At 48.1% G+C, this 25,176-nt stretch overlaps 1 protein-coding gene across 1 annotated transcript in view; it reads left to right on the forward strand.

The window, feature by feature from the left end:
- The window catches only part of KPNB1 (karyopherin subunit beta 1), a 274,884-nt gene that overhangs the window by 164,678 nt on the left and 85,030 nt on the right, over nt 1-25,176 (forward strand). Inside the window, 2 exon segments of the mRNA XM_029572132.1 lie at nt 17,702-17,773; nt 17,908-18,052. Coding sequence (XP_029427992.1) covers nt 17,702-17,773; nt 17,908-18,052 — 217 coding nt within the window.

The following is a 25,176-nucleotide window of genomic DNA, read 5'->3' on the forward strand; positions in this document are numbered from 1 at the left end:
ATTGTGTTAACGTTGTCAGAAAACCGGCTCCATCAACTTCGCACCAGCATCAACCACCGCCGGTGACCATCCGACGTCGACTACATCTCTGCCTTCGACACCCTCTACTCCTCCTTAGGACCGAGGGGATCATAGAGACAAACATAGACATCGAAAGTCTCGGACCATTGAGGGAGCGAAATCATAGACCTCTCCATCGTCCGAGCCGCTGTTGAAGAAACCCCTTCCAGAAAAGGCACCGACCTTTTCGGTGACCAGGTCACAGAGGCAACCCTCACCTGACAGGGTATCGGGAGCCACGACTCCGCCTTTAATGGTGGACCCTCCGGCTATGCCTCTGCATCTTTCTGTTCCGGAGCCGGGGCTGCTTGCTCCAGGTCTCTGAGAAGAACTGGACCGGATGGTTCAGGAGGCCATCGACAAGGCGATGCAACGACTCCAGGTTCCTCCGGTACCAATTGTGGAACCGACCACCAACTCAATTCCGGCAGCGTTGGCACCACTGCTCTCCAGGATGGAAGCGCTCATTGCTGCTTTTCCACTGATGGCTCCGGTGCCCTCCCTGCTTATTTTGTCAATGGGAGGAGAAACACCGTTCTGCATCCCTCCATCGGGAGTTATGCCTCAGCCATCGATGCCGATATGTCCCTTGCCACCAATCCAACCATCGGTGCCGATACGCCCATTGGCGCCACCGAGCCATCCATCGATGCCGGTGCCTTCACTGCCTTCATCGGTGCCTCCACTCATTCCTTCGGAGCCTAGACCAGTACCCTCGGGTATCCTACCACCCCGTCCCCCTTTAGCTCCTAGAGGGACAGGTGCTGATCCCTATGATACCTGGACTGATGATTCTGCCCCAAACACCAATGATTTGCCTTCACCACCTTCACCCACTGAAAGTAGAAAGCGTTCTCCTCCAGAGGACCTTTCCTTTATAAATTTTGTGAAGGAAATGTCTGAATTGGTTCCTTTCCAATTACAGACTGAACAGGGTGAAAGACATCAGATGATGGAGTTGCTTCAATTCCTGGATGCTCCCAAGGAAATAACCTCCATCCCTATCCATCAGGTTTTTCTGGATCTCCTCAAGAAGAACTGGGAACATCCTGGCTCCATTGCTCCAGTCCACAGAAAAGTTGACACTACCTATTTGCAGTCAGCCCCAGGTTTTCAAAAACCTCAATTGGATCACCAGTCTGTAGTGGTAGATTTCGCATAGAAAAGAGCAAAAACGATCAAAACATTACACTTCTTTTCCTCCTGGCAAGTAACAGAAGTTTCTAGATGCCATTGGTCACCGTGTCTTCCAAGGATAAGAAATTAAGAACATGCCATACTGGGTCAGACCAAGGGTCCATCAAGCCCAGCATCCTGTTTCCAACAGTGGCCAATCCAGGCCATAAGAACCTGGCAAGTACCCAAAAACTGTCTATTCCATGTTACCATTGCTAGTAATAACGTTGGTTATTATCCAAGTCAACTTAATAGCAGGTAATGGACTTCTCCTCCAAGAACTTATCCAATCCTTTTTTTAAACACAGCTATACTGACTGCACTAACCATATCTTCTGGCAACAAATTCCAGAGTTTAATTGTGCGTTGAGTGAAAAAGAACTTTCTCCGATTAGTTTTAAATGTGCCACATGCTAACTTCATGGAGTGCCCCCTAGTCTTTCTATTATCCGAAAGAGTAAAAAACAGATTCACATCTACCTGTTCTAGACCTCTCATGATTTTAAACACCTCTATCATATCCCCCCTCAGCTGTCTCTTCTCCAAGCTGAAAAGTCCTAACCTCTTTAGCCTTTTCTCATAGGGGAGCTGTTTCATTCCCTTTATCATTTTGGTCGCCCTTCTCTGTACCTTCTCCTTGCAATTCTTTTTTGAGATGCGGCGACCAGAATTGTACACAGCGTTCAAGGTGTGGTCTCACCATGGAGCGATAGAGGCATTATGACATTTTCCGTTTTATTCACCATTCCCTTTCTAATAATTCCCAGCATTCTGTTTGCTTTTTTGACTGCCGCAGCACACTGAACAGACTATTTCAATGTGTTATCCACTATGATGCCTAGATCTCTTTCTTGGGTAGTGGCACCTAATATGGAACCTAACATTGTGTAACTATATAGCATGGGTTATTTTTCCCTATATGCATCACCTTGCACTTGTCCACATTAAATTTCATCTGCCATTTTGATGCCCAATTTTCCAGCCTCACAAGGTCTTCCTGCAATTTATCACAATCTGCTTGTGATTTAACTACTCTGAGCAATTTTGTATCCTCTGCAAATTTGATTACCTCACTTCTTGTATTTCTTTCCAGATCATTTATAAATATATTGAAAAGTAAGGGTCCCAATACAGATCCCTGAGGCACTCCACTGCCCACACCCTTCCACTAAGAAAATTGTCCATTTAATCCTACTCTTTCCTGTCTTTTAGCCAGTTAGTAATCCATGTAAGGACCTCGACTCCTATCCCATGACTTTTTATTTTTCCTAGAAGCCTCTCATGAGGAACTTTGTCAAATGCCTTCTGAAAATCCAAGTACACTACATCTACAGGTTCACCTTTATCCACATGTTTATTAACTCCTTCAAAAAAAGTGAAGCAGATTTGTGAGGCAAGACTTGCCTTGGGTAAAGCCATGCTGACTTTGTTCCATTAAACCATGTCTTTCTATATGTTCTGTGATTTTGATGTTTTAGAACACTTTCCACTACTTTTCCTGGCACTGAAGTCAGGCTAACCGGTCTGTAGTTTCCCGGATCGCCCCTAGAGCCCTTTTTAAATATGGGGGTTACATTAGCTATCCTCCAGTCTTCAGGTACAATGGATGATTTTAATGACTGTTACAAATTTTTACTTATAGGCCTGAAATTTCATTTTTGAGTTCCTTCAGAACTCTGGGGTGTATACCATCCGGTCCAGGTAATTTACTACTCTTCAGTTTGTCAATCAGGTCTACACATTTTCTAGGTTCACAGTGATTTGGTTCAGTCCATCTGAATCATTACCCATGAAAACTTTCTCCAGTACGGGTACCTCCCCAACATCCTCTTCAGTAAACACCGAAGAAAAGAAATCATTTAATCTTTCCACGATGGCCTTATCTTCTCTAAGTGCCCCTTTAACCCCTTTATCATCTAACAGTCCAACTGACTCCCTCACAGGCTTTCTGCGTCTGATATATATGACCCAATATAATAGGGTCATTTTTAAGCAGATAGAAGATTTAACAGACTCACTACCTCAGCAATTTCAAGAGAAACTCCAAACCCTAGTAAACAAAGGGTTTGAGGCAAGCATGAGATCAGATCATCCTATGATATCTTTGATACTGCTACTAGAGTATCTGCAGCAGCTATTTCGGCAAGGAGATGGGCCTGGCTCAAGTCTTTCGACCTTCGCCCTGAGGTACAAGACAGGTTATCTGACCTACCCTTTGTAGGAGATAATCTGTTTGGAGAACAGATTCAACGGACGGTGGCAGAACTTAAGGACCATCATGAGACTCTCTAACAGCTCTCTGATACCTTCTGACTACTCTTCAAAACAGCCCTTCAGAAAGGACTCTAAAAAGTAATTCTTCTGCCCGAAGAAGTCCTACCCACCACCAGCCAGATCCCATTCCACGGGACCTTTTCAAAAAGCCCAATCTCGTCAGACACAGAAACAAAAACCGCAAGCAGCTCCTCAACCTGCTTCAGGTTTTTTACTTCTATCTAGAGCAACAGCCAGCTTCCATTGCCTCACATACCAGTGGGAGGTCTAATATGGCACTCAGTCACCTCAGACCAATGGGTACTGGGGATAATTGCTCAAGGTTACCATCTGAACTTTCTCTCTGTGCCACCGGACTCCCCACCTCTACCGACGTGGAGAACATCCGATCACTCCATCCTTCTGGATCAGGAGGTCTCCCTCCTTCTCCAGTCCAAGGCAATAGAACCCGTACCCTACTCTCAGCACGGCCTAGGATTCTATTCCCGGTACTTTCTAATCCCAAAAAAATCGGGAGGCGTTCATCCTATTCTGGACCTACGGGGCCCTCAACAAATACCTCCAGCGAGAGACGTTAAAGATGTTAACCTTAGGCTCGCTTCTTCCTCTTCTACAAAGAGGAGACTGGCTCTGCTCTCTGGACCTCCAGGACGCATACACTCATATTGCGATAACCCCTTCTCATCGCAAATACCTGCGATTTCTAGTAGGCCCCAAGCACTACCAGTACAGAGTGCTTCCATTCGGCCTAGCGTCTGCGCCACGAGTCTTCACGAAATGCCTCGTAGTAGTTGCAGCCTTCCTAAGGACTCAGGGTGCTCACATCTACCCCTGTCTAGATGATTGGTTAATCAGGGCTCCCACTCAGCAAGCTTCTCTGTCATCCCTCAATCTAACCTTACACACACTAATTTCATTAGGATTTCTCGTCAATTACGAAAAATCCTCTTTAGTCCCATCTCAAACCTTGTCGTTCATTGGGGCAGACTTGGACACCTTGCAGGCAAAGGCTTTTCTACCTTGACAGCGAGCTCTCACTCTCGTGTCTCTTGCGCACCACCAGCTGCAGTCTCAGCACTCCACGAATGCACGCCACTTTCGCGTCCTCAGTGCAAGTCACATCAATGGCCCATTTGGCCATGAAAGTCATGCAGTGGACTCTACAGTCACAATGGACTCAAAGCTTTCAGCCCCTGTCGACCATTGTCCACATAACCATCAGTCTCTTGCCTGGTGGAGAAATCAGAACAATCTCCTTCAAGTTAATTGAGGGTCTGGAGCCCTTTCAGGCTCCAGACCCTCAATTAACTCTCACCACCGAAGTTTCCAACCTCTGCTGGAGAGCCCATGTGGCCAATCTGCAGACACAAGGATCTTGGTCTCCAGAGGAAGCCAAACACCAAATTTCCTGGAGCTTCGAGCAATCAGATATGCTCTCAGGGCTTTTCAGGATCGCCTCTCAAATCAAGTTATCCTGATCCAGACAGACAAGCAGGTGGCCATGTGGTACATCAACAAACAGGGAGGCACGGGCTCCTTCCTTCTGTGTCAGAAGCTGCACAGATATGGGCAGAAGCTCTCTCCCATTCGATGTACCTCAGGGCCACCTGGTTGCCGGGAGTGGACAATGTGTTGGCAGACAAGCTGAGTCGCATCTTTTGAACTGCGCGAGTGGTCTCTCAACCCCTCAGTAGCGAACTCCATCTTCCGACAATGGGGATACCCTCAAATAGACTTCTTTGCGTCTCCTCAAAACCGCAAAGTAGAGAACTTCTGCTCTCTCATTCGCAGCAAACACTCTCAACCCAGAGACGCATTCTCCCTCTCGTGGGCAACCGGTCTACTTTATGCATTCCCTCCACTTCCTCTTCTCTCGACGACTCTCGTGAAGTTTCTTCAGGACAAGAGAACCATGATCCTGATAGTACCTCACTGACCATACCAAGTGTGGTTTCCAATACTTCAGGATCTCTCCATTTGCAGGCACATTCCCTTGGGAAAAGACCCGCTTCTGATCACTCAAAACGATGGGTGCCTCTGCCACCCCAATCTTCAAGCCTTGTCCTTGACGGCATGGATGTTGAAAGGTTAATCCTTCAGCCACTTAACCTTTCTGAACCAGTTTCCTGTGTCTTGATTGCTTCATGGAAGCCTTCCACGAGAAAATCTTACTCTTACAAATGGAACAGGTTTACGTCATGGCGCTCTTCTCAGTCCCTTGACCCTTTTACCTGTCCAATCGCAAACTGTTTGGACTATCTCTGGCACTTGTCAGTCAGGTCTAAAAACTTCTTCCATCAGAATGCATGTCAGTGCGGTAGCTGCTTTCCATAAAGGTGTCGGATGTTCCTATATCAGTACAACCCCTTGTAACACGTTTTCTGAAAGGCTTGCTTCACCTCAAGCCTCCACTGCGTCCTTCAGCCCCTTTTTGGGACCTTAACCTGGTTTTGGGTCGGCTCATGAAACCATTTGAGCCTCTTCACTCCTGTGGCCTTCGATATCTCACATGGAAAGTGATTTTCCTTCTGGCAATCACTTCAGCTCGCAGAGTTAGTGAATTATAGGCCCTAGTTACCTATCTGCTTTACACTAAACTTGTGCAGGACCGGGCAGTACTCCACACTCTCCCTAAATTCTTACCCAAGGTAGTTTTTGATTTTCATATAAATCAATCCATCATACTACCTACCTTTTTTCCCAGGCCCCATTCCAATCCAGGAGAGCAGGCTCTGCATACCCTGGACTGTAAACGGGCTCTAGCATTCTACCTAGACCGTAGAGCTGCCCACAGGGAAAGCACTCAATTGTTTCTCTTTCCATCCTAACAAGTTGGGAAAACCTGTGGGTAAGCAGACTCTCTCCTCCTGGTTGGCAGACTGCATATCCTTTTGCTATCAGCAAGCAGGCATTCCATTTCAAGACTGTGTTAAAGCACACTCTGTGAGGGCCATGGCGACTTCAGTAGCGCACCTACGCTCGGTGCCGCTTCCTGACATTTGCAGGGCTGCCACCTGGAGTTCTCCCACTATTGCTTGGACAAGGCCAGAAGACAAGATTCCATCTTCGGCCAGTCTGTTTTTTTGTAGCCTATTTACAATGTGACGTACCAACACCCTTCCACACATGCCCGTTAGGATTCAGGATGCCCTCGGCCAAATTTTTATCCCAGTCCTAGTGCCTTGCACACCTGGGTACATTTGGTGCATTTCTCGGACATCCTCAGCTCGGTACTCACCCATGTGTGAGGACTACCATCCTGCTTGTCCTGTGAGAAAGCAAATGTTGCTTACCTGTAACAGGTGTTCTCACAGGACAGCAGGATGTTAGTCCTCACGAAACCCGCCCACCGCCCTGCGGTGTTGGGTTTATAACGTTTTCTTATTTTATTTTTCGGCACTACCTGTAGCTTTTAAACAAGACTGAAGGGGGACCTCTGCTGGCTGCAGGGTTAGTGCCATGCTAGGCATGCCCAGTAGGGGCCAGTCAAAATTCTGGAAACTTTGACAAAAGTGTTCCGTGATTGTGCTTCATCCTGTGATGTCACCCATATGTGAGGACTAACATCCTGCTGTCCTGTGAGAACACCTGTTACAGGTAAGCAACATTTGCTTTTTTAGTACTTGATACATTCTGATTTCTACACCATGATCTTTTGTACATCACTTGAGTAAGTTCTTTACCTTGGCTTATGTTTACCATTGCCTGTGCTGCTTTACAACCATCCTATTTTTATTTATTTTTCCTTGTAATTGCTTAGAGCGCATATAGACTCAGTACTCTGCACTGAGACATACCAGCCCTTGAGGTAGATTCCCTCTCTTTTATCTATTGATTTACCTGCTTTGTTTAATCTTGCATGTATTCTTGTCACCCCTTCCCTTTGCCTCCTCATGCCTGTTCTTCCTTGGTATTCTTCCCTATCAGTTTCTTGTTTCAAATTATATATTTTTATACTTTTTCAAATTGTTTGCCTACCTGCTCAATATTCTAATTACTCTTTTTAATTTATAGGTACCTGGAAGGCTTGGTCCCCCTGACACAGTCCTAATGCGAAACACAGCTGTGTCAGGGTCCCTGTTTTCACACTGTTTTATTATTTATTTTATTTATCGAGATATATACCATCGTTCGGTTTCACCATCACAACAGTTTACAAAGTTTTGATGATTAACAGCGTTTCCAAAAGGTTCATATGGTTACTAACATAGAAAATATTATTTTATAAACTAAGTTTATTGGTTAATCTTTACATGTTTCGGTTCTTTGTTATAATATCATCATGTATTGAGTCTGAGTTTTTTAGGGTTAATAGGATGGTAGTGGTGTTTTTTGAGTCATTAGGTGAGTTGATATGGTAAACATCCATGTTTTTAGCTCTTGTTTAAAAGTTTTTGTTTTCTTGTGTTCTTAGTTCGATTGGGAGGGTGTTCCAGAGTTTAGGGCTTCCTAGAGAAATTTCTCTCTTGAGTTGAGGTGAGTTGTTTAGAACAAGCACCTTTGCCTTTGAATATGTACCACCTATGTGTATGTATTTACAATTAAAAATCTTATTGCCAGCGTATATTGACCAGTGTATACTATTTGCACACATTATTTTGTTTTATTTTCTCTGTGTGAGCTGTTTACTCCGCCCTCCTTGTGTGCTGATCTGTGGTACTACAGGAAAGAAAAGTAGCAGGTAACCAATTTTCCTGTATAGCAGTGAATGATGACATAGACTTAATTGGCATCTCAGACATGGTGGAAAGAGGATAACCAATGAGAGAGTGCTTATACCAGGTACAAATTATGTCACAATGACAGGAGCATCTTGGAGCAGGGTGGTGCTTTGTCCAGGATGGCATAGTCAACAGGATAAAGATCCTACATGAGACTAAATGTGCATTCAAATCTTTATGGGTAGAAATCCCTTGTGTGTTGGAAGAATATAGTAATGGGGAGTATACTACCATCCACCTGGCCAAAATGGTGAGACGGACAATGAAATAGAGAAATTAGGGAAGCTAATCAAACTGGTAGTGCAGTAGTGAAAGTTCCCTGTACGTACCCAGATCAGTCCAGACTGCTGGGTTTTGCCTCCCTTCCAGCAGATGGAGACAGAGAAATACTGAAGGGTCACAGGTAGCACACCACTAAGAGGGAGTGCTGTTCAAGTTTTTCTCTGTCTTCAGGAGATGAAGGTGGCAGAACCTGCAGTCCTAATCTAAACAAAAAAAAAAGGGGGGGAAGTCTTTCAGTGATGGACTTTTGTTTCCCTACATAAGGTTTGATCAAGCAAGTTTAAAAAAACAAAACAAGACGGGAGTCTTGGATTGAGGTGTCTCCCAGGGGGTAGGTAGGTTGTTGTAGGCTGAGCTAGGGGCTGGTGGCCCAGTAGCTCGTGAACCCAGAGTAAAGCAGCCTGGCTGGGGTGAGTACTGGTGGTCCAGTCCCCTCCCCCCGTCCTCACAGAAGTTTTTATTCCTCTGTTTAAAAAAAAACAAAACAGAAGCTGAGCAGGCAGCTTTTACTTCCAGTGGTTGAACTGTCGCTCCAGAGGGTCCAGATATTTTTAGCGCTGATGCTGCGTGGGATGCAATGCTCTGCTTCCGGGGAGCTGGCAGTGAGACTCTCCTGCAATGGCGTCTGCGTTAACTGCCTTCTCTGTGCAGAGGGCCCATCGATATCAGCAGGGAAGACTGCGGCTGCATCCCGTGAGGCAGGAGATGAGCTGGTGACTCGGGAGAGACATCGAGACCCGTTCCTGCTAAACACAGGAACGGTGGCCATTTTGGATTCACTGCATGCCACTGAAACGCAGGCAATTGGGAGAGGGGAGATCCCACCTCCCCTTCCTTCCCCCCCCCAATTTGAGCCCCGAGGGACCTCAGGAATCCTCCCAGGGTCAGCAAGATTATTTGCTGACCCCCTGCTGGGGGGGCTCAGACACCTCAGGCCCTTTTCAAAACTGATTTTGTGCTATTTATGCACAAGGCGTATATGGCTAGCCTTTTGCAACAAGCTGTCTCCACAGATCCAAGGCCATACCCTCAGGGCACTGAGCCTCCGCCTCAGAAGATTCCTAGGCTAGTAGAGCCACAGGAGGCTACCAGAATTTGTGTGCTCCGGGTCTCCAGGGGTTTCTTTCAAGTCTCAACTGGGAGGTCTCCCTTTCAAGGGCAAATTCCTTTTTTGGAGAAGATTTGGAGCAGCTCAAAGTCCTTGGGGGAGAGTAAGGGGCTTAAGCTCCCAGAGGACAAGTCAAAGGCCTCTAGGAATTTCTTTGCTTCCCGCTCTCTGCTTCGGGTCAGCGACGCTTTCGGCAGATCAGGGCTCCTTCCTTTGCGCAGCAATAACCATCGACTAGATCCCAGGCCTGGGCTCATTCCTTTCGTGGGTGCAGATCTTCCTGAGGTCGCTCAAGGCCTTTTGGGGTCCAAGTCCTCCCAATGAGATAGCGCTGACCCATTCCTCTGTCCCTGTGATAGGCGGTTGTCTCCCTGTGTTTTATGAGGAGTAGGTCAAGATAATGTTGGACCAGTGGGTTCTAAACATCATAGAACACTGTTATGCTTTAGAGATTGCTCGGCCTCTGCGAGAAATGTTTCTGCTTTCTCCCTGCAGATCTCCAGAGAAGAAACAGATAGAGCAAACCCTCCACCAGCTGGAAGATCTTGGGGCCATTGTTCCAGTTCCCCCGGACAAGTACAGAACCGGGAGATATTCCCATCTACTTCGTGGTCCCCAAAAAGGAAGGTTTTCTGTCAGATTCTGGACCTTAAGAAAGTGACCAAAGCCCTCAGGGTGTCCTATTTTCATATGGAAACTGTGCTTCGTCATGGTGGCGGTGTGGCACGGAGAATTTTTGTTTTCTCTGGATTTGACGGGTTGGCTACAGCTCCTCGTACCTTCACCAAGTTAATGGTGGGTGGTGGTAGCAGCCCTCTGGCAGGAGGGGATTCTGGTTCATCCTTATCTGGACGACTGACTCATTCGGACAAAGTCTGAAGACCTTTGCAGGCTGGCAATACGCAAGGTGTTAACATCGCCTACGCTTTCTCAGTTGGTTTGTCAATCATTCCAAGAGCCATCTGATTCCTTCCCAGGTTTTGGACTTTTTGGCATGATTCGATACTCGGGTCGGCAAGGTCTTCTCATGCAGGAACGGATTGTCAAGCTGATGGCTCAGGTACAGTTTCTCTTGTCATTGCAAGTACCCAGGACCTGGATTATTTGCAGGTTCTTGGCTCTATGGTGTCCAGTCTTGAGCTGGTCCGCTGGGCTTTTGCTCATATGAGGTCTTTACAGAGAGCTTTGCTTTCCCACTGGGATCCGATGTCAGAAGACTTCCAGATGCCTTTGGATCTGGCGGACTCCGTGAGTGGCAGTCTTGCATGGTGGCTGGTCCTCAACCACTTGAAGAGGGGAATGGACCTGGAAGTACCTCAGTGGGTAATCGTGACTACGGACGCCAGCCTTTCCAGTTGCCGTCGCTGCCTCCGATGCCTAGGTCTGGTCCTTCGGGATTAACGCCATTTCTCCCTTCTGAAGATCCTCAGGGAGCTGGTGATCAACCTTATGAACATAAGAACATGCCATACTGGGTCAGACCAAGGGTCCATCAAGCCAAGCATCCTGTTTCCAACAGTGGCCAATCCAGGCCATAAGAACCTGCCAGTATCCAAAAACTAAGACTATTCCATGTTAACATTGCTGGTAATAGCAGTGGCTATTTTCTAAGTCAACTCAATAGCAGATAATGGACTTCTCCTCCAATGAACTTATCCAATCCTTTTTTAAACACAGCTATACTAACTGCACTAACCACATCCTCTGGCAACAAATTCCAGAGTTTAATTGTGCGTTGAGTGAAAAAGAACTTTCTCAGTTTAGTTTTAGATGTGCCACAAGCTAACTTCATGGAGTGCCCCCTAGTCTTTCTATTATCCGAAAGAGTAAATAACTTCCTGACTGTACCAACGGACTCCCCACCTCGGCTGATGTGGGGATTGTCAGACCACTCTCTCCTTCTGGAACAGGAGGTCTCAACCCTCCTCCAGTCCCAGGCAATAGAACCAGTGCCCCTCTTCCAACAGGGGCAGGGGTTCTATTCCCGGTATTTCCTCATCCCAAAAATGTCAGGTGGCGTATGTCCAATTCTGAACCTTCACGCCCTAAGCAAGTATTTACAAAGAGAGAAGTTCAAGATGGTAACCTTGGGTTTGCTACTTTAAGGTTTATTTATCAATTATATACCGTTGTCTCAGCATAACCTTCACAGCAGTTAACACTTCAATAAATACATAAAAGTGATGAAATTACAATCAGTCATAAAAAATTAACAGCTAAAATATTTAAAAGAATAGAAATTACAAAAACACATTAGCTGTTAAAATAAAAGATTAGATGTAAAGTATAGTAAAACGTGTTAAATCGATAAAAATACTAAAAGCGCAAATTTAGCGTTTCTAACCTTTTTAAAAGAAGGAAAGAAAAAGAAAACAGCTGTAGATATTAAGCTTGTGTGCATGCCTATTTCTCATTTTCAATGTAAGCAGCGTTAAACAGCCATCTCTTAAGTTCAGCTTTAAACTTGTTTTTATCCTGTTGCAGCCTTAATTGAGATGGTAGCATATTCCACAGTTACTTCCTCTTCTACAAAAAGGAGATTGGCTGTGCTCTCTAGATCTCCAGGACGCATATACACACATCTCAATTATTCCATCTCATCGCAAATTCCTGCGATTCCTGGTATGCCCTCGTCACTTCCAGTACATTGTACTGCCATTCGGCCTAGCGTCCGCTCCATGAGTATTCACCAAGGGCCTCATGGTAGTCGCAGCCTTCCTCGGGAGTCACGGTGTCCATGTCTACCATTAATCCAAGATGGATTATTGCAACTCCATCTTACTAGGTCTCCCATCCTCATCCATCAAACCACTTCAGATGCTCCAGAATGCGGCAGCCAGAATTCTGACAAATTCCAGAAGAAGAGACCACATCTCTCCCATTCTAATAAACCTACACTGGCTGCTAATACACTACAGAATCCTATACAAGTCCATCACCATCATCCATAAATCCATCCACTCCCAAGCCCCTCTCAACATACAAATCCCCCTCAAACTACATACATCATCCAGACCCATCAGAGAAGCCTACAAAGGATCCCTGACTGTTCCCCCAACTAAATCAACACACCTTATAGCATTCAGAGACCGGGCCCTTTCTACAGCGGGCCCCTCTCTTTGGAATACCTTACCACCTGATCTTAGACTTGAACCTTGCCTATTAACATTCAGAAAAAGGCTTAAGACTTGGCTATTTAAACAAGCCTTTCCCGAGTCTAATATCCATTGAGAGACTTTACTGCATTATGTAAATATTATACATAGAGACATTACCGCACAATGTAAATTTATTGCTGTAAAGATTCTATTATTCATGTCTATTGCTTCTCTTCTTCCTTCCCCAGTTTCAACAACCCTGTTATATTGTAACTTTTGCTTCCTCTGCACTTGTTAAAAGAACAAAGTTATTGCACCCCCCTGTTCTTTGTAAACCGGCATGATATGATTGTATCATGAATGCCGGTATAGAAAGCTTTAAATAATAAATAAATAAATTAACTCGACGATTGGTTGATAAGGGCTCCGACTCAACAAGCTGCATTGGCATCCTTGCATCTCACTCTCCAAAGCCTGATCTCTTTAGGGTTTCTAATCAACTATCCCAATTACAAGATAGTTCCATCCCAAACCCTATCCTTTATAGCGGCCAACTTAAACACTATACAGGTGAAAGCCTTTCTCCCTCAGGATTGAGCTTTCACCCTGGCCTCTCTGGCGTATCATTTACAGACTCGAGTATCCTCAACTGCTCGTCACTTCCTCATACTGCTGGGTCACATGGCGTCCGCGGTGCATGTCACTCCGATGGCCCGCCTAGCCATGAGAGTTTTGCAGTGGACCTTAAAAACCCAGTGGGTTCAGGCTTGTCAACCAATATCCAGCATTGTTCACGTTACCACGCAGCTCCGACTATCGCTGGCCTGGTGGATGCAACACTCCCAATTTACTTCAAGGCCTTCCATTTCAGGCTATAGAACCTCAAATTACCTTGACAACAGATGCCTCCAACCTAGGGTGGGGTGTTAATGTCGGCGACCTGCAGACTCTGGGAACCTGGTCTCTAGAGGAAACCAAACACCAGATAAATTTCCTGGAGCTTCGAGCAATCAGATATGCCCTCAGGGCTTTTCAGGATTGCCTTTCAAATAAGGCCATCCTGATTCAAACCGACAATCAGGTGGCGATGTGTTACATCAACAAGCAAGGGGGAACGGGCTCCTACCTCCTGTGTCAGGAAGCTGCACAGATATGTGCGTGGGCTCTTTCTCACTCGATGTGCCTCACAGCCACCTACTTGCTGGGCGTGGACAATGTATTGGCGGACAAGTTAAGCCGCACGTTTCATCCACACGAGTGGTCTTTCAACCCCATGGTAGCGGACACAATATTCCAATGTTGGGGTTACCTTCACATAGACCTATTTGTGTCAGTCCATAATTGCAGAGTGGAAAGCTTCTGCTCTCTAGCTCGCAGCCACCACTTGCATCCGAGAGACTCTTTCGCCCTCTCGTGGGCTAGCGGTCTCCTCTAAGCGTACCCTCCACTTCCACTAATATCGAAGACTCTCCTGACGTTACGGAAGGACAAGGGCATAATGATTCTGATGGCCCCTCACTGGCCATGCCAGGTATGGTTTCCAATCCTCCAGGACTTATCAGTACGCCGTCACATTCCTCTGGAGATGGATCCGCTTCTGATAACTCAGAACAATGGATGCCTGCGCCACCCCAACCTCCAAGCCCTATCTTTGACTGCCTGGATGTTGAAAAGTTAATACTCCAACCTTTTAACCTTTTAGAGTCAGTGTCCCGAGTCCTGGTAGCTTCACAAAAGCCTTCTACGAGAAGGTCTTATCGTTCTAAATGGAAGAGGTTTACAGTATGGTGCACTTCTATGTCCTTAGACCCCTTCACTTGTTCCACGGCAAAGTTTCTGGACTATCTCTGGCAGCTGTCAGAGGCAGGCCTGAAAACTTCCTCCATCAGGGTGCATGTCAGTGCAGTAGCCGCATTTCATAAAGGCGTAGGGAATGTTCCTATTTCGACACAACCCTTAGTAACACACTTTGAGAGGTTTGCTCCACTTAAAACCTCAACCTCCACTGTGCCCTCCGGCCCCTGCTTGGGACCTCAACGTGGTTTTGGGACGGCTCATGAAACCTCTGAGCCTCTCCACTCCTGTGATCTGTTATCTCACCTGGAAAGTAGTTTTTCTTCTCGCTATCACATCCACTCACAGAGTTAGTGACTTGCAGGCATTAGTTACCTTACCCGCCTTACACTAAAATTCTGCATGACAGGGTAGTGCTCTGCACTCACCCTAAATTTCTACCAAAGGTAGTGTCTGAATTTCATATCAATCAATGTATTATCCCACCTACCTTTTTTCCCAGACCCCATTCAAACCCAGAAGAACAGGCTCTGCATTCCTTGGACTGCAAATGTGCCCTAGCTTTCTATTTAGGCTGCACATTGGCCCACAGGAAATCCACTCAATTGTTCGTTTCTTTCGATACCATCAAATTGGGAAATCCTGTGGGAAAGCAGATCCTCTCCTCCTGGTTAGTGGACTGCATTTCTTTTTGCTACCAGCAAGCAGGTATTCCGCTACAAGACAGTGTGAAAGCACGCTCTGTCAGGGCCAAGGCGACTTTAGTAGTTCACCTCCATTCGGTGCCGCTTGCTGATATTTGTAAGGCAGCTACCTGGAGTTCTTTCCATACCTTCGCAGCCCATTACTGCTTATAAGGCTGGCACACAGGATTCCATCTTTGGCCAGTCTATTCTACGTAACTTGTTTTCAATTTAACTTCCCAACATCCTTCCACCGGACCCGTTCAGGATGCCCTCCTAACCAAATTTCCACCCCTGTTGGGCCTGTTGCACATCTTTGGGTGCATTTGGTACTTTGCTTGGGCATCCTCAGCTTGGTACTCACCCATATGTGAGGACATCCTGCTTGTCCTGTGAGAAAGCAGAGTTGCTTACCTGTAACAGGTGTTCTCACAGGACAGCAGGATGTTAGTCCTCATGAAACCCACCTGCCACCCCGCGGAATTGGGTTCGCTTACGTCGTCTTATTTTATTTTTTGCACGTACGTTTTACTATAAGACGAGATTGAAGGGGGACCCCTGCTGGATGCAGGGTCAGTGCATTGCTTGGTATGCCCAGTAGGTGCCAGTCAAAGTTCTAGAAACTTTGACAAAAGTGTTCCGTGATTGGGCTCCATCCTGTGATGTCACCCATATGTGAGGACTACCATCCTGCTGTCCTGTGAGAACACCTGTTACAGGTAAGCAACTCTGCTTTCCATACAGGCCGATGCAGTAAGGAGCGGTAGGAAGAGCTGCGTTAGTGCCGGGCACACCCGCGTTTGCCGCACGCACAGTCCGGCTCACCTACCGCTCGATACTGTATTAAAATCGCATGCAAATGCAAGCCGCGTCCAAGAAGTGTCCGTGAAGCGTTAGGCCCGCGCAACCCATTTTACTGTATAGGCGCTTTATACAGCGCCTATACAGTATCCTGGGTGCGCTGGTACCTGTCATTTCAAATGACATTTGAAATGATAGGCACCAGGAAGTGGATCCCAATTTTAACCAAAGAAAACCTAAAATCCCCTCCTCCCGAAGCAACTCGACATGTAAAATATGTGAATAAGTGTAACCAACTTACTTGTTTTGTTTCTTTTTCAGCCCTTTCAGCCTTTTCTGCCATCCTCCGGAGGGGGCAGCCGGTGGGGGCAGCCGGCGGCGAAAGTGGCCCCTGCCGGCGAAGACGGACGAATGCATGCCCGTAGTGCACGGGCTCTCAAGCCAATGAAAGCACATGGACAGGCATGTGTGACGTACGCCGTGATGTCACGCACGCTCGTTCATGTGCTTTCATTGGCTTGAGCGCCCGTCAATTTGGGTGCTCTAGCCAGCGAAGCGCATGACGTCACGGCGTACACTTCGCTGAGAGCCCCTGCTGGCTGCCCCCTCTGGAGGACGGCAGAGAAGGCTGAAAAGGCTGAAAAAGAAACAAAAAGTAAGTTGGTTAACTTATTCACATATTTTACGTGTCCAGTCGCTTCGGGAGGAGGGGTTTTTAGGTTTTCTTTTGGGGGAAAGTTTGCCATCTACCCTTACCCCTGCCTCTAACGTAGGGGTAGGGGTAGGTGGTAAATCAGCAGGTTAAACACGCGGCTAAACTGCAGGTTAAAAAGGCGATAGTCGGGGTGCGCGTTACTGAATGGGGGGGAATAGCTAATTCGATCGTTTACATCTCATATACATGCCGCGGGTGGAAGGGGTTACTTGTTGATTTAAAGAGACGGTAAGAATGGGTTAGAGGGGATAGTGAATCGCGGGTTGGACTAACGCGGCCAAATTGTGAGTAGAAGGCGGGTTAGAAGCAGGGTAACCGCGGCCGCACTTTACTGTATTGACCTGAGTGTTTGGCTTTTCCAGAGAATGCTGGCGGGGTTGTGTGTCCACGATGTCAGCTCCTACTCAGTCTCCATTTGCCGGTAGAGATGCATAACCCACTGTTGTGGATTTTCCTGCCCTCCTTAGAGGAAAGGAAATTGTCAAAAGTAATTTCTCCTTTTGTCTGTTTTGTTTTGGTTCTGCTAGTTTATGCTCCTTTTTAAATTTGTCCTATGTTCTGTGTGTGCTTGTAAGTGCTCTGAATGGTTGCTGTAGAAGTATTGTTAATCCCTGAACAATGTGATAGCCAGCTATGTAAGATTCCAGGAATATTAAAGTTTACAGAGAAGGATGAGGGTGTGCAGCTGTATCAAGTGTTGGGCAAAAGCAGATGAAGTAAAACAGAATGGGTGGAGCTGTAATAGATCAAACCCAGAGTGGTACAGGAGCATGGGTTGAGAGCAGCAAAGCAGTACATTCTTCAGTTTTTCAGAGGGAGGGCAACAGAGATGGGATGCCAGCTAGAGGTTGCTCTGGAGTCTTCAGGTTGGGGTCTATGATGACTGCAGGTTAAGATAGAACAGAAGAGGATAAAAGGAATGAAATGTTGCCAGTTTGTGGAAAGAACATAAGGTATAAAAACATTTTTAACTCTTGTTTCCTCTTCAGTCTCACATCCAGAGCACATCTGACAGGATCCAGTTTAATGACCTCCAGTCTTTGCTGTGTGCTACTCTGCAGGTAAGAGCCTGCTTTTCCTCTGGCCTGTCCCCCCAACTAATACAAACTGGGCATAGTTTCTCCACTCTGTGGACTGGGAGTGCTGCACCATAACCCAGCATCTGTCTTTCACTCTCTCGCTCTCTCCTCCTTAGAATGTCCTGCGGAAGGTACAGCACCAGGATGCACTGCAGATCTCTGATGTGGTGATGGCCTCTCTCCTTAGAATGTTTCAGAGTACGGCTGGCTCAGGTGGTGTGCAGGAGGATGCACTAATGGCTGTCAGCACACTGGTAGAAGGTAATTTCTCATACTGCCTTTGGAGATGGATTATCTCAAGAGCTATTGGGGGGGGGGGGGGGGAGCTTCATGTGTATATAAAATCCACATAATTACCCTGCCTGACTCTGAAAATGTGCAGGTGTTAATCTATTAACAAACAGCCGTCATTAATGTTTGGCTTTCTGGTCTGTGGTGGGGTAGGAGTGACCTGTTCCCCTTACGTACCTGGATCAGTTCAGACTCCTGGGTTTTGCCGCCGCCGCCCCCCCCCCCCCCCCCCCCAGCAGATGGAGACAGAAGTTTTCAAAACAAAACTCTGCCTTATATACAGGCCGATACAGTAAAGTTCGCGGGCGAGCGCACAGGCCAGTGTCCTGTGCGCGCAATTCAGTAAACTAAAATATTTAAACTAGGGCAGGCGGTAAAAAGAGGCGCTAGGGACACTAGCGCGTCCCTAGCGCCTCTTTTTGAACAGGAGCGGCAGCTGTCAGCGGGTTTGACAGCTGCCGCTCAATTTTGCCGGCATCTGTTCTCGAGCCCACTGACAGCCACAGGTTTGGAAACCGGACCCCGGCAAAATTGTGTCCTGTTTTCAAGCTGTGGGCCGATTTCAAATTTTATTTTTATTTTTTTAACTTTAACTTTCGGGACCTCCAACTTAATATCGCCATGATATTAAGTTGGAGGGTGCACAGAAAAGCAGTTTCTACTGCTTTTCCGTGCACTTTCCCGGTGCTGGCAGAAATTAGCATCTACCTTTGGGTAGGTGCTAATTTCTGAAAGTAAAATGTGCACCTTGGCTGCACATTTTACTTTCTGTATTGCGCGGGAATGACTAATAGGGCCAGCAACATGCATTTGCATGTTGCGGGTGCTATTAGTCTCGGGGGGGGGGGGGGTTGGACGCACATTTTCGACATGCTATTACCCCTTACTGAATAAGGGGTAAAGCTAGCGCGTCCAAATGCAGATTAACAGTGTGCTCCACCGGAGCGCACTGTACTGTATCGGCTTGATAGGATGGTGCCACCTACAGTCCAGCAGTATTTCTCTGTCTCCAGCAGATGGTGGATGTGCAAGGCCTACATACAGTCTGTGCTGATTGCTTATTGGAGTTAAAGTAGTAAGTTCTGTGAGTTTGAGAGTTTTTTTGGTCTGTGTTAAAACTTTTTTACTTTGATTAAAAAAAAAAAAAAAAGCAATCTGTCCTGAGCCTCCCGGGGGTGGTGTTTGTAAGGTCCTGAGGGGAACCATCCCCCGCTAGTTGCTGAGGCAGTTGCATTTACAGGGTCAAGGGCCCTCTTGTTCCAAGCTAGCAGGTCTGGGTGAGACACCGGGGAACCCGGTTCACTCCACCCTGCCGGATCAGGACCATGGATCACAGCTGGGCAAAAATTGTTAATTTTCTCAGTGTTACTGGAGCTGCGGCTCTTCCCTCCCTGACTCGGCACTTGGGCGGATCGCGATTATTTTTCTATTTTTTACAGAATTGAATTTTAGCTTTCTCAGGCCCGCTGCCTGATGCACTAGTCTGCTTGCCACGCATGTGGCTCGGCCCGCGCGCGTCTTTCTCGGGAGGGGCTGCTCGGCATATCCTCCGGGGCCGCGAAAATGGTTAAAGGCAAGGCTGCCAGAGCTCCTTCAGTGTTAGCTGCACCGAGATCAGCTGAGGCAGATCCATTCCCGCTGAGCGCAGGAACGGAGGCCATTTTGGAGTCTTTTAGATCAGCGACTCGTGCAGCTATGGGGGAGGGGATTCTCCCGCCTCCTCTCTCTCCTAAGCGAGGGTTTCCTGGAGGGAGCGAACCTTGACAGCCTCTCATCTGCAATGGAGGATAGCCCGAGGGGCCTTCTGATTCCTTCTCCTCTTCCTCCTTGTCTGAGTTTATTTTATTTCTCCATAAGTCTTTTAAAGCCAGGAGGGGAAGGGAAGCTGCAGGCTGGGAGTAAAACTTCCTCTAGTGGTCTTAAGTATCTTTCTTGAAAGCGGTCTAAGTCTAAGGGAGTTTCTGGGTCCTCCAAAGCTAAGCACCCTTTGCATACAGGGGCTCATCAGACCGATACTGATTCTACGGGTCAGGATTCAGACCCAGGGGATCAGGACCCGCAGGGCAAGCCTCCGATGGGGGTGGATACAGACCCTGATCAACATCCAAAGATCCAGCACGAGGCTCTCACATTGTAGAAGGAGATGACCCTAAGGTGGTCAGTCTGTTTAGGAGGGAGGAGTTGGCTCCACTTATCCCTGCCATACTCGGAGAGCTAGGCATAGATGGGCCACCAGAGGAGTCCAGGCTAGGGGCCATGGACCCAGTGTTGGGTCTGAGGGGCCCAGCTACTTCCTTTCCTTTTCATTTTTCTGTCACGGACTTGCTGTATAGAGAATGGGATACCCCGGATATGGGTTTGAAAGTTAGCAAGGCTATGGATAAGCTATATCCTCTTCCGGAGGAAGCAACTGACATGCTGCGGGTGCCCAAGGTGGACGCGGCGGTGTCCGCAGTCACAAAAAAAGACCACAATCCCGGTTCCCTGTATGTACCAGGATCAGTCCAGACAGTGGGTTATCTCCCCCTTCCAGCAGATGGAGTCAGAGAGAACGTTGAAGGATGCTTCCTTATAAGGTAGTGCACCCTCTACTAATCCTCAATACTCTCTTGACTCCAGCAGATGACAGTGGTGGCTTTCGTTCCCCACTGAGATGACTAGAAAGCTATTTTAGGAATTTTCTCTATTTTCCTCAGCTTTCCTTTCTTTTGGATGGATCAAGTCTGATTTAAAAAAAAAGGATCTTTTGAATTTTCTGAGGGAATTATTTGGAGAGCTTTCCTGTAGCCTCCACTCCTGTTTTAGTGGGAGCATTCTATAGCTTGCAGGCAGTACTATTTGCAGCTCTCCCCACCCCCTCCCATCTCTGTCAGGGTAAGTTTCTTTTTATTTCCTTTTTGACAGGGTATTTCTTCTCTTCCTCTCTCCAGGGTGCAAGTCTGTAGTGCCGACCTCTCCCCCTGTGGCTGCTATCCGACCCGCTGCCCTGAGACTCCGTTTTCCTCGGGGCAGCCGGCACAGAGAGGCGCTATTCCTCTGTGCCTCTATCTGTGGGTCGCTGAGGGATAGAGAGAGAGCAGGACTGAAGCGGAGGCTATTACCCGCTTCTTACAGCCACGAACTTGGTGAGCGTGAGGAAGAACAGGCTGAAGCGGAGGTTTTTCCCGCTTCCCGCAGCTTTAAGCCCTGCCTGTCTCCCGTGTTGAAATCAGCTGGTTCCCTCGCGGCTCCGGGGATCCCTATGCCTCGTTCGTCCAGGTGCTGCGCTTGTGGAGAGCCCGGGTGGAGGCTCTCCCACGAGGGGATTTGCACAGCTTGCCTCCCTGGTGGGGAGGGACCCTCTCAGCTGCCGGGTCGCTCTGGTTCTCGTCTTCTGGCGTGCCTCAATGGACAGGAGCCGGCCCCGATCCCGCTGACCGCAGGAACGGCGGCCATTTTCTCTCCAGAGTCTGCTGCCCCTGTGCTAACAGAAGAGCAGGACGCGCCTATTTCATCTCAGCCGCCGGTTTTGACACCCGTTCACCTCTGGAGCCTTTTCCTCCGTCAGGGGATCTTCCCACTCTTCCTCCATCGGGGCAACCTCAGTTTTCCACGGATTTTATTTTCCTGCTTCACAATGCTTACCTGGCCAGGATGGGCCAGCACCAGGAATTTCTGGCGGGACCAGGGCCGGCGGAAGCACTAGGCGAACTAGGCAGTCGCCTAGGGCGCCAGCTTCCTGAGGGCGGCACTGCCCCGGTAAAATTAAGAGAGCCGCGCTCAGCCGCTGCCCCGGTAAAATTAAAAGAGCTGCATTAAGCCGCCGCCGCCCCCCCGAAGCCGCTGCCGGCAGCCCGCCCCAAAAGACCCATCTGACCTCCCCCAGCGGTTCGCGTGCTCCCGGTCTCTCCCGCTGCTCTTTCTTCCCTGCTGCCGTTGCCGCCGGGCTATCAGCACGTTCAAGCCCAGCGGGAACGGCAGCGGTGCAAAAAAAAAAAGCTGTGGCATCCGCGCGCTGCCCTTTTCTTCCTCCCGCCCCCCCCCCCCCCCCGACCCGGAACAGGAAGTGATGCGCGGGAAGGAGAAAGAGCGGTGCCGCATGAAAAAAATAGTGGCGACAGCAGCATCGGCCCCCGAGCAATTGAAGCAGCCGGTAATCGGGAAAGGAGTCAGCAGCATGAGCCTCCCGCGGCCGATGGGATTCTTCCTTTTTGGCCTGCGGGGGCTGGAGGAGGAGGCTGTTGTAGCTACCATTTGTGCTGGGGGGGGGGAGAGGAAGTGAGTGAGAGAAAGAGAGAGAAGCAGCCAGCCTGCCTGTGTGTGATTGAGAGCCTGTGTGTAAGTGAGAGAATGTATTTGAGAGCCTGTGTGTGATTGAGAGAAACTGGTCAGAGAGCTGATGTATGTGTATATGTGAGAGACAATGAAAGTGACTGCTCAAGGAGATGACTGATGTGTGAGACAGTCAGGGATGTGACTGTGTGTGTGTGAAAGAGAGAAAAAGCATGGAAGTGAGAACTCTGGGTATGTGAGAAAGCATGGGAGTAAGAAGCCTGGTGTGGTGGGGGTGTATGTGAAAGAAAGCATTGGAGTGAGAAGCCTGATTATGTGAGAGAGAGCATGGGAGTGGGAAGCCTGTGTGAGCATGTATGAGAGAGAGACTGGTTGGTAAGGTGACGGTGTGACTGGTGTGTATGTGAATGTGAGAGAGAGAGAATGTGATTCAGGGAATGAGAAGCCTGTGCACCTGGAGAGCGAGCATGGAAATGAGAGAGAGACTGGTGTGTGTGTGTGTGTGTGTGTAACAGAGAGAAAGTGATTATGGGAATGAGAAGTCTGTGCATGTGAAGAGTGAGCATGGGAGTGAGAACCTGGGTGTGTGTGAGACACAGCATGGGAGGGAGAAGCCTGTATATGTAAGACAGAACAGGTGACTGGTGTGTGTTTGTGTGTATGTGAGAGAGAAAGAAAGTGATTATGGGAATGAGAAGCCTGTGCATGTGAAGAGTGAGCATGGAAGTGAGAAAGCTGGGAGTGTGTGAGATACAGCATGGGAGTGAGAAGCCTGTATATCTGAAAGAGAACATGGGAGTGGGAAGCCTGTGTGTGTATGCATGAGAGAGATCAGGTGACTGGTGTGTGTGTTTGTGTATGTGTGTGAGGGAAAGAAAGTGATTATGGGAATGAGAAGCCTGTGCATGTGGAGAGAACAAGCATGGGAGTGAGAGACTGGTGAGTGTGTGTGTGTGTGTGTGAGACAAAGTGATTATGAGAGTGAGAAGCCCGTATATGTAAGTAGAACACAGGAGTGGGAAGCCTGTGTGTGTGTGTGTGTGTATGGCATGAGAGAAACTGTTCAGGAAGGTGACTGGTGTGTGTGTCAAAGACTGTTTGGGAGATGATTGGTGTGTGAGACAGAAACTGGTCATGGGGGCATGACTGATATGGTGTGTGTGTGAGAGACATGGGCCTTAAAGAAGAGGACCATGAGTATAGAGCTTAGCCACTACTACTGCTTCTGGTGTGTACTACATAACCTGCATGGAAGGGGAGTAAGAGAGCTGCTGGAGGGGGTAAGTAAAGATGGCTTTTTAAGTTTATTTTTCTTGATTGACTACCATTTTAATTATTTAATATTATGTGATGTGTCTGCTTTTTTTGTTTGAGCAACAAGTATAGCTTTGGTTTATGTTTGTTTTATTTATTTTTATTTATTTATAAAAGAGTTTCTATACCGTCGATAAGACAAATCATCTCAATGGTTTACATGGCATAAAAATGTCAAATAAGTGTTCTGTTATAAATACAGACTTCATTATTTTCATTAATGCACAATGTAAGTTAATTGTGTGTGGAGGCGGGGGGGGGGGGGGGGGGGGGGGGCGGCATAGCTGACGTTTCGCCTAGGGCGCCTAATACCCTTGCACTGGCCCTGGGCGGGACCTCCTCCTCCTAAGGTACCCAGAATGGCTGATTCCACTGAGGTCTTGGGGAGTGCCCAAGGGTCAGCGGTCCCGGGAACAGGGGTGCCTCCGACCACCTCCAGCGCTCCGAGGGTCCGTTTGGTACACCCTTCTGCGGGGGGGGCGGGGGTCTCTTCCTCAGCAGGACCCGGATCCGGATGAATCTTCAACCACGGCTCAATTGGAAGGGATGATCCTAGAGTCCTGCGGATCTTCCAGAGGGATGAGCTGGACCCCCTCATTCCACATATCCTACAGGAATTGGACATTGAGGCTCCTCAGGAGCCACCTGATCCTAATCCACCAGCGAAGAAAGGGGACCCCTTCTGGCTGGTCTATGTCCGCCGTAGGTCCTTTCCTTCCCATCCCACTTTCTTTCAACTGTTATCCAGGGAATGGGATTCTCCGGAGACCTCCCTCAAGGTCGTCAGAGCCATGGATAAGCTATATCCTCTCCCGGAGATATCCTGGAGCTCCTTAAGGTTCCCAAAGTAGATTCTGCGGCCTCAGCGGTGACGAAAGGAACTACCATTCCAGTAACGGGTGGTGCAGCCTTGCAAGATCTTCAGGATTGAAAGCTGAAAGTTTATCTTGAGAGTATTTGAGGTGTCCGCCCTGGGGGTCCGGGCGGCCATTTGTAGTTCCTTCGCTCAGCGTGCAGGCCCCCGCTGGCTTCAACAGCTGCCCAGCTCCCAGGAGTTGCCTCCTGAGAAAGCACTTCTGGCAGACCACCTAGAGGCCATCATAGCATATGGAGCAGACACTCTATATGACATTCTGATGAGAGTCTTGGCCAGATCTATGGTTTCTGCAGTCTCGGCTAGATGCCGCCTCTGGCTCCGCAACTGGTCGGCGGATTCTTCTTCCAAGTTGCAGCTGGGATCTCTACCCTTCAAGGGCAAGCTACTATTTGGGGAGGATCTGGACCAGATTATTAAGTCCCTTGGAGAGAATAAGGTGCACAAACTGCCAGAGGATCGCCCTCGTTCTTCTAGGTTGTTCAATTCCACTAGAAGTCGATTCAGGAATCAACATCATTTCCGCCAGGCAAGGACTGCAGCCTCTCATCAGCCATCCTCTCGATCTCAATCCTGGACTCAGTCCTTTCGTGCCCGAAGACAGCCCCGCTCTGGTCCAGCCCAGGGGACGTCC

Source organism: Rhinatrema bivittatum, chromosome 12 (assembly GCF_901001135.1).
Source record: "Rhinatrema bivittatum chromosome 12, aRhiBiv1.1, whole genome shotgun sequence".
Lineage (NCBI taxonomy): Eukaryota > Metazoa > Chordata > Amphibia > Gymnophiona > Rhinatrematidae > Rhinatrema > Rhinatrema bivittatum.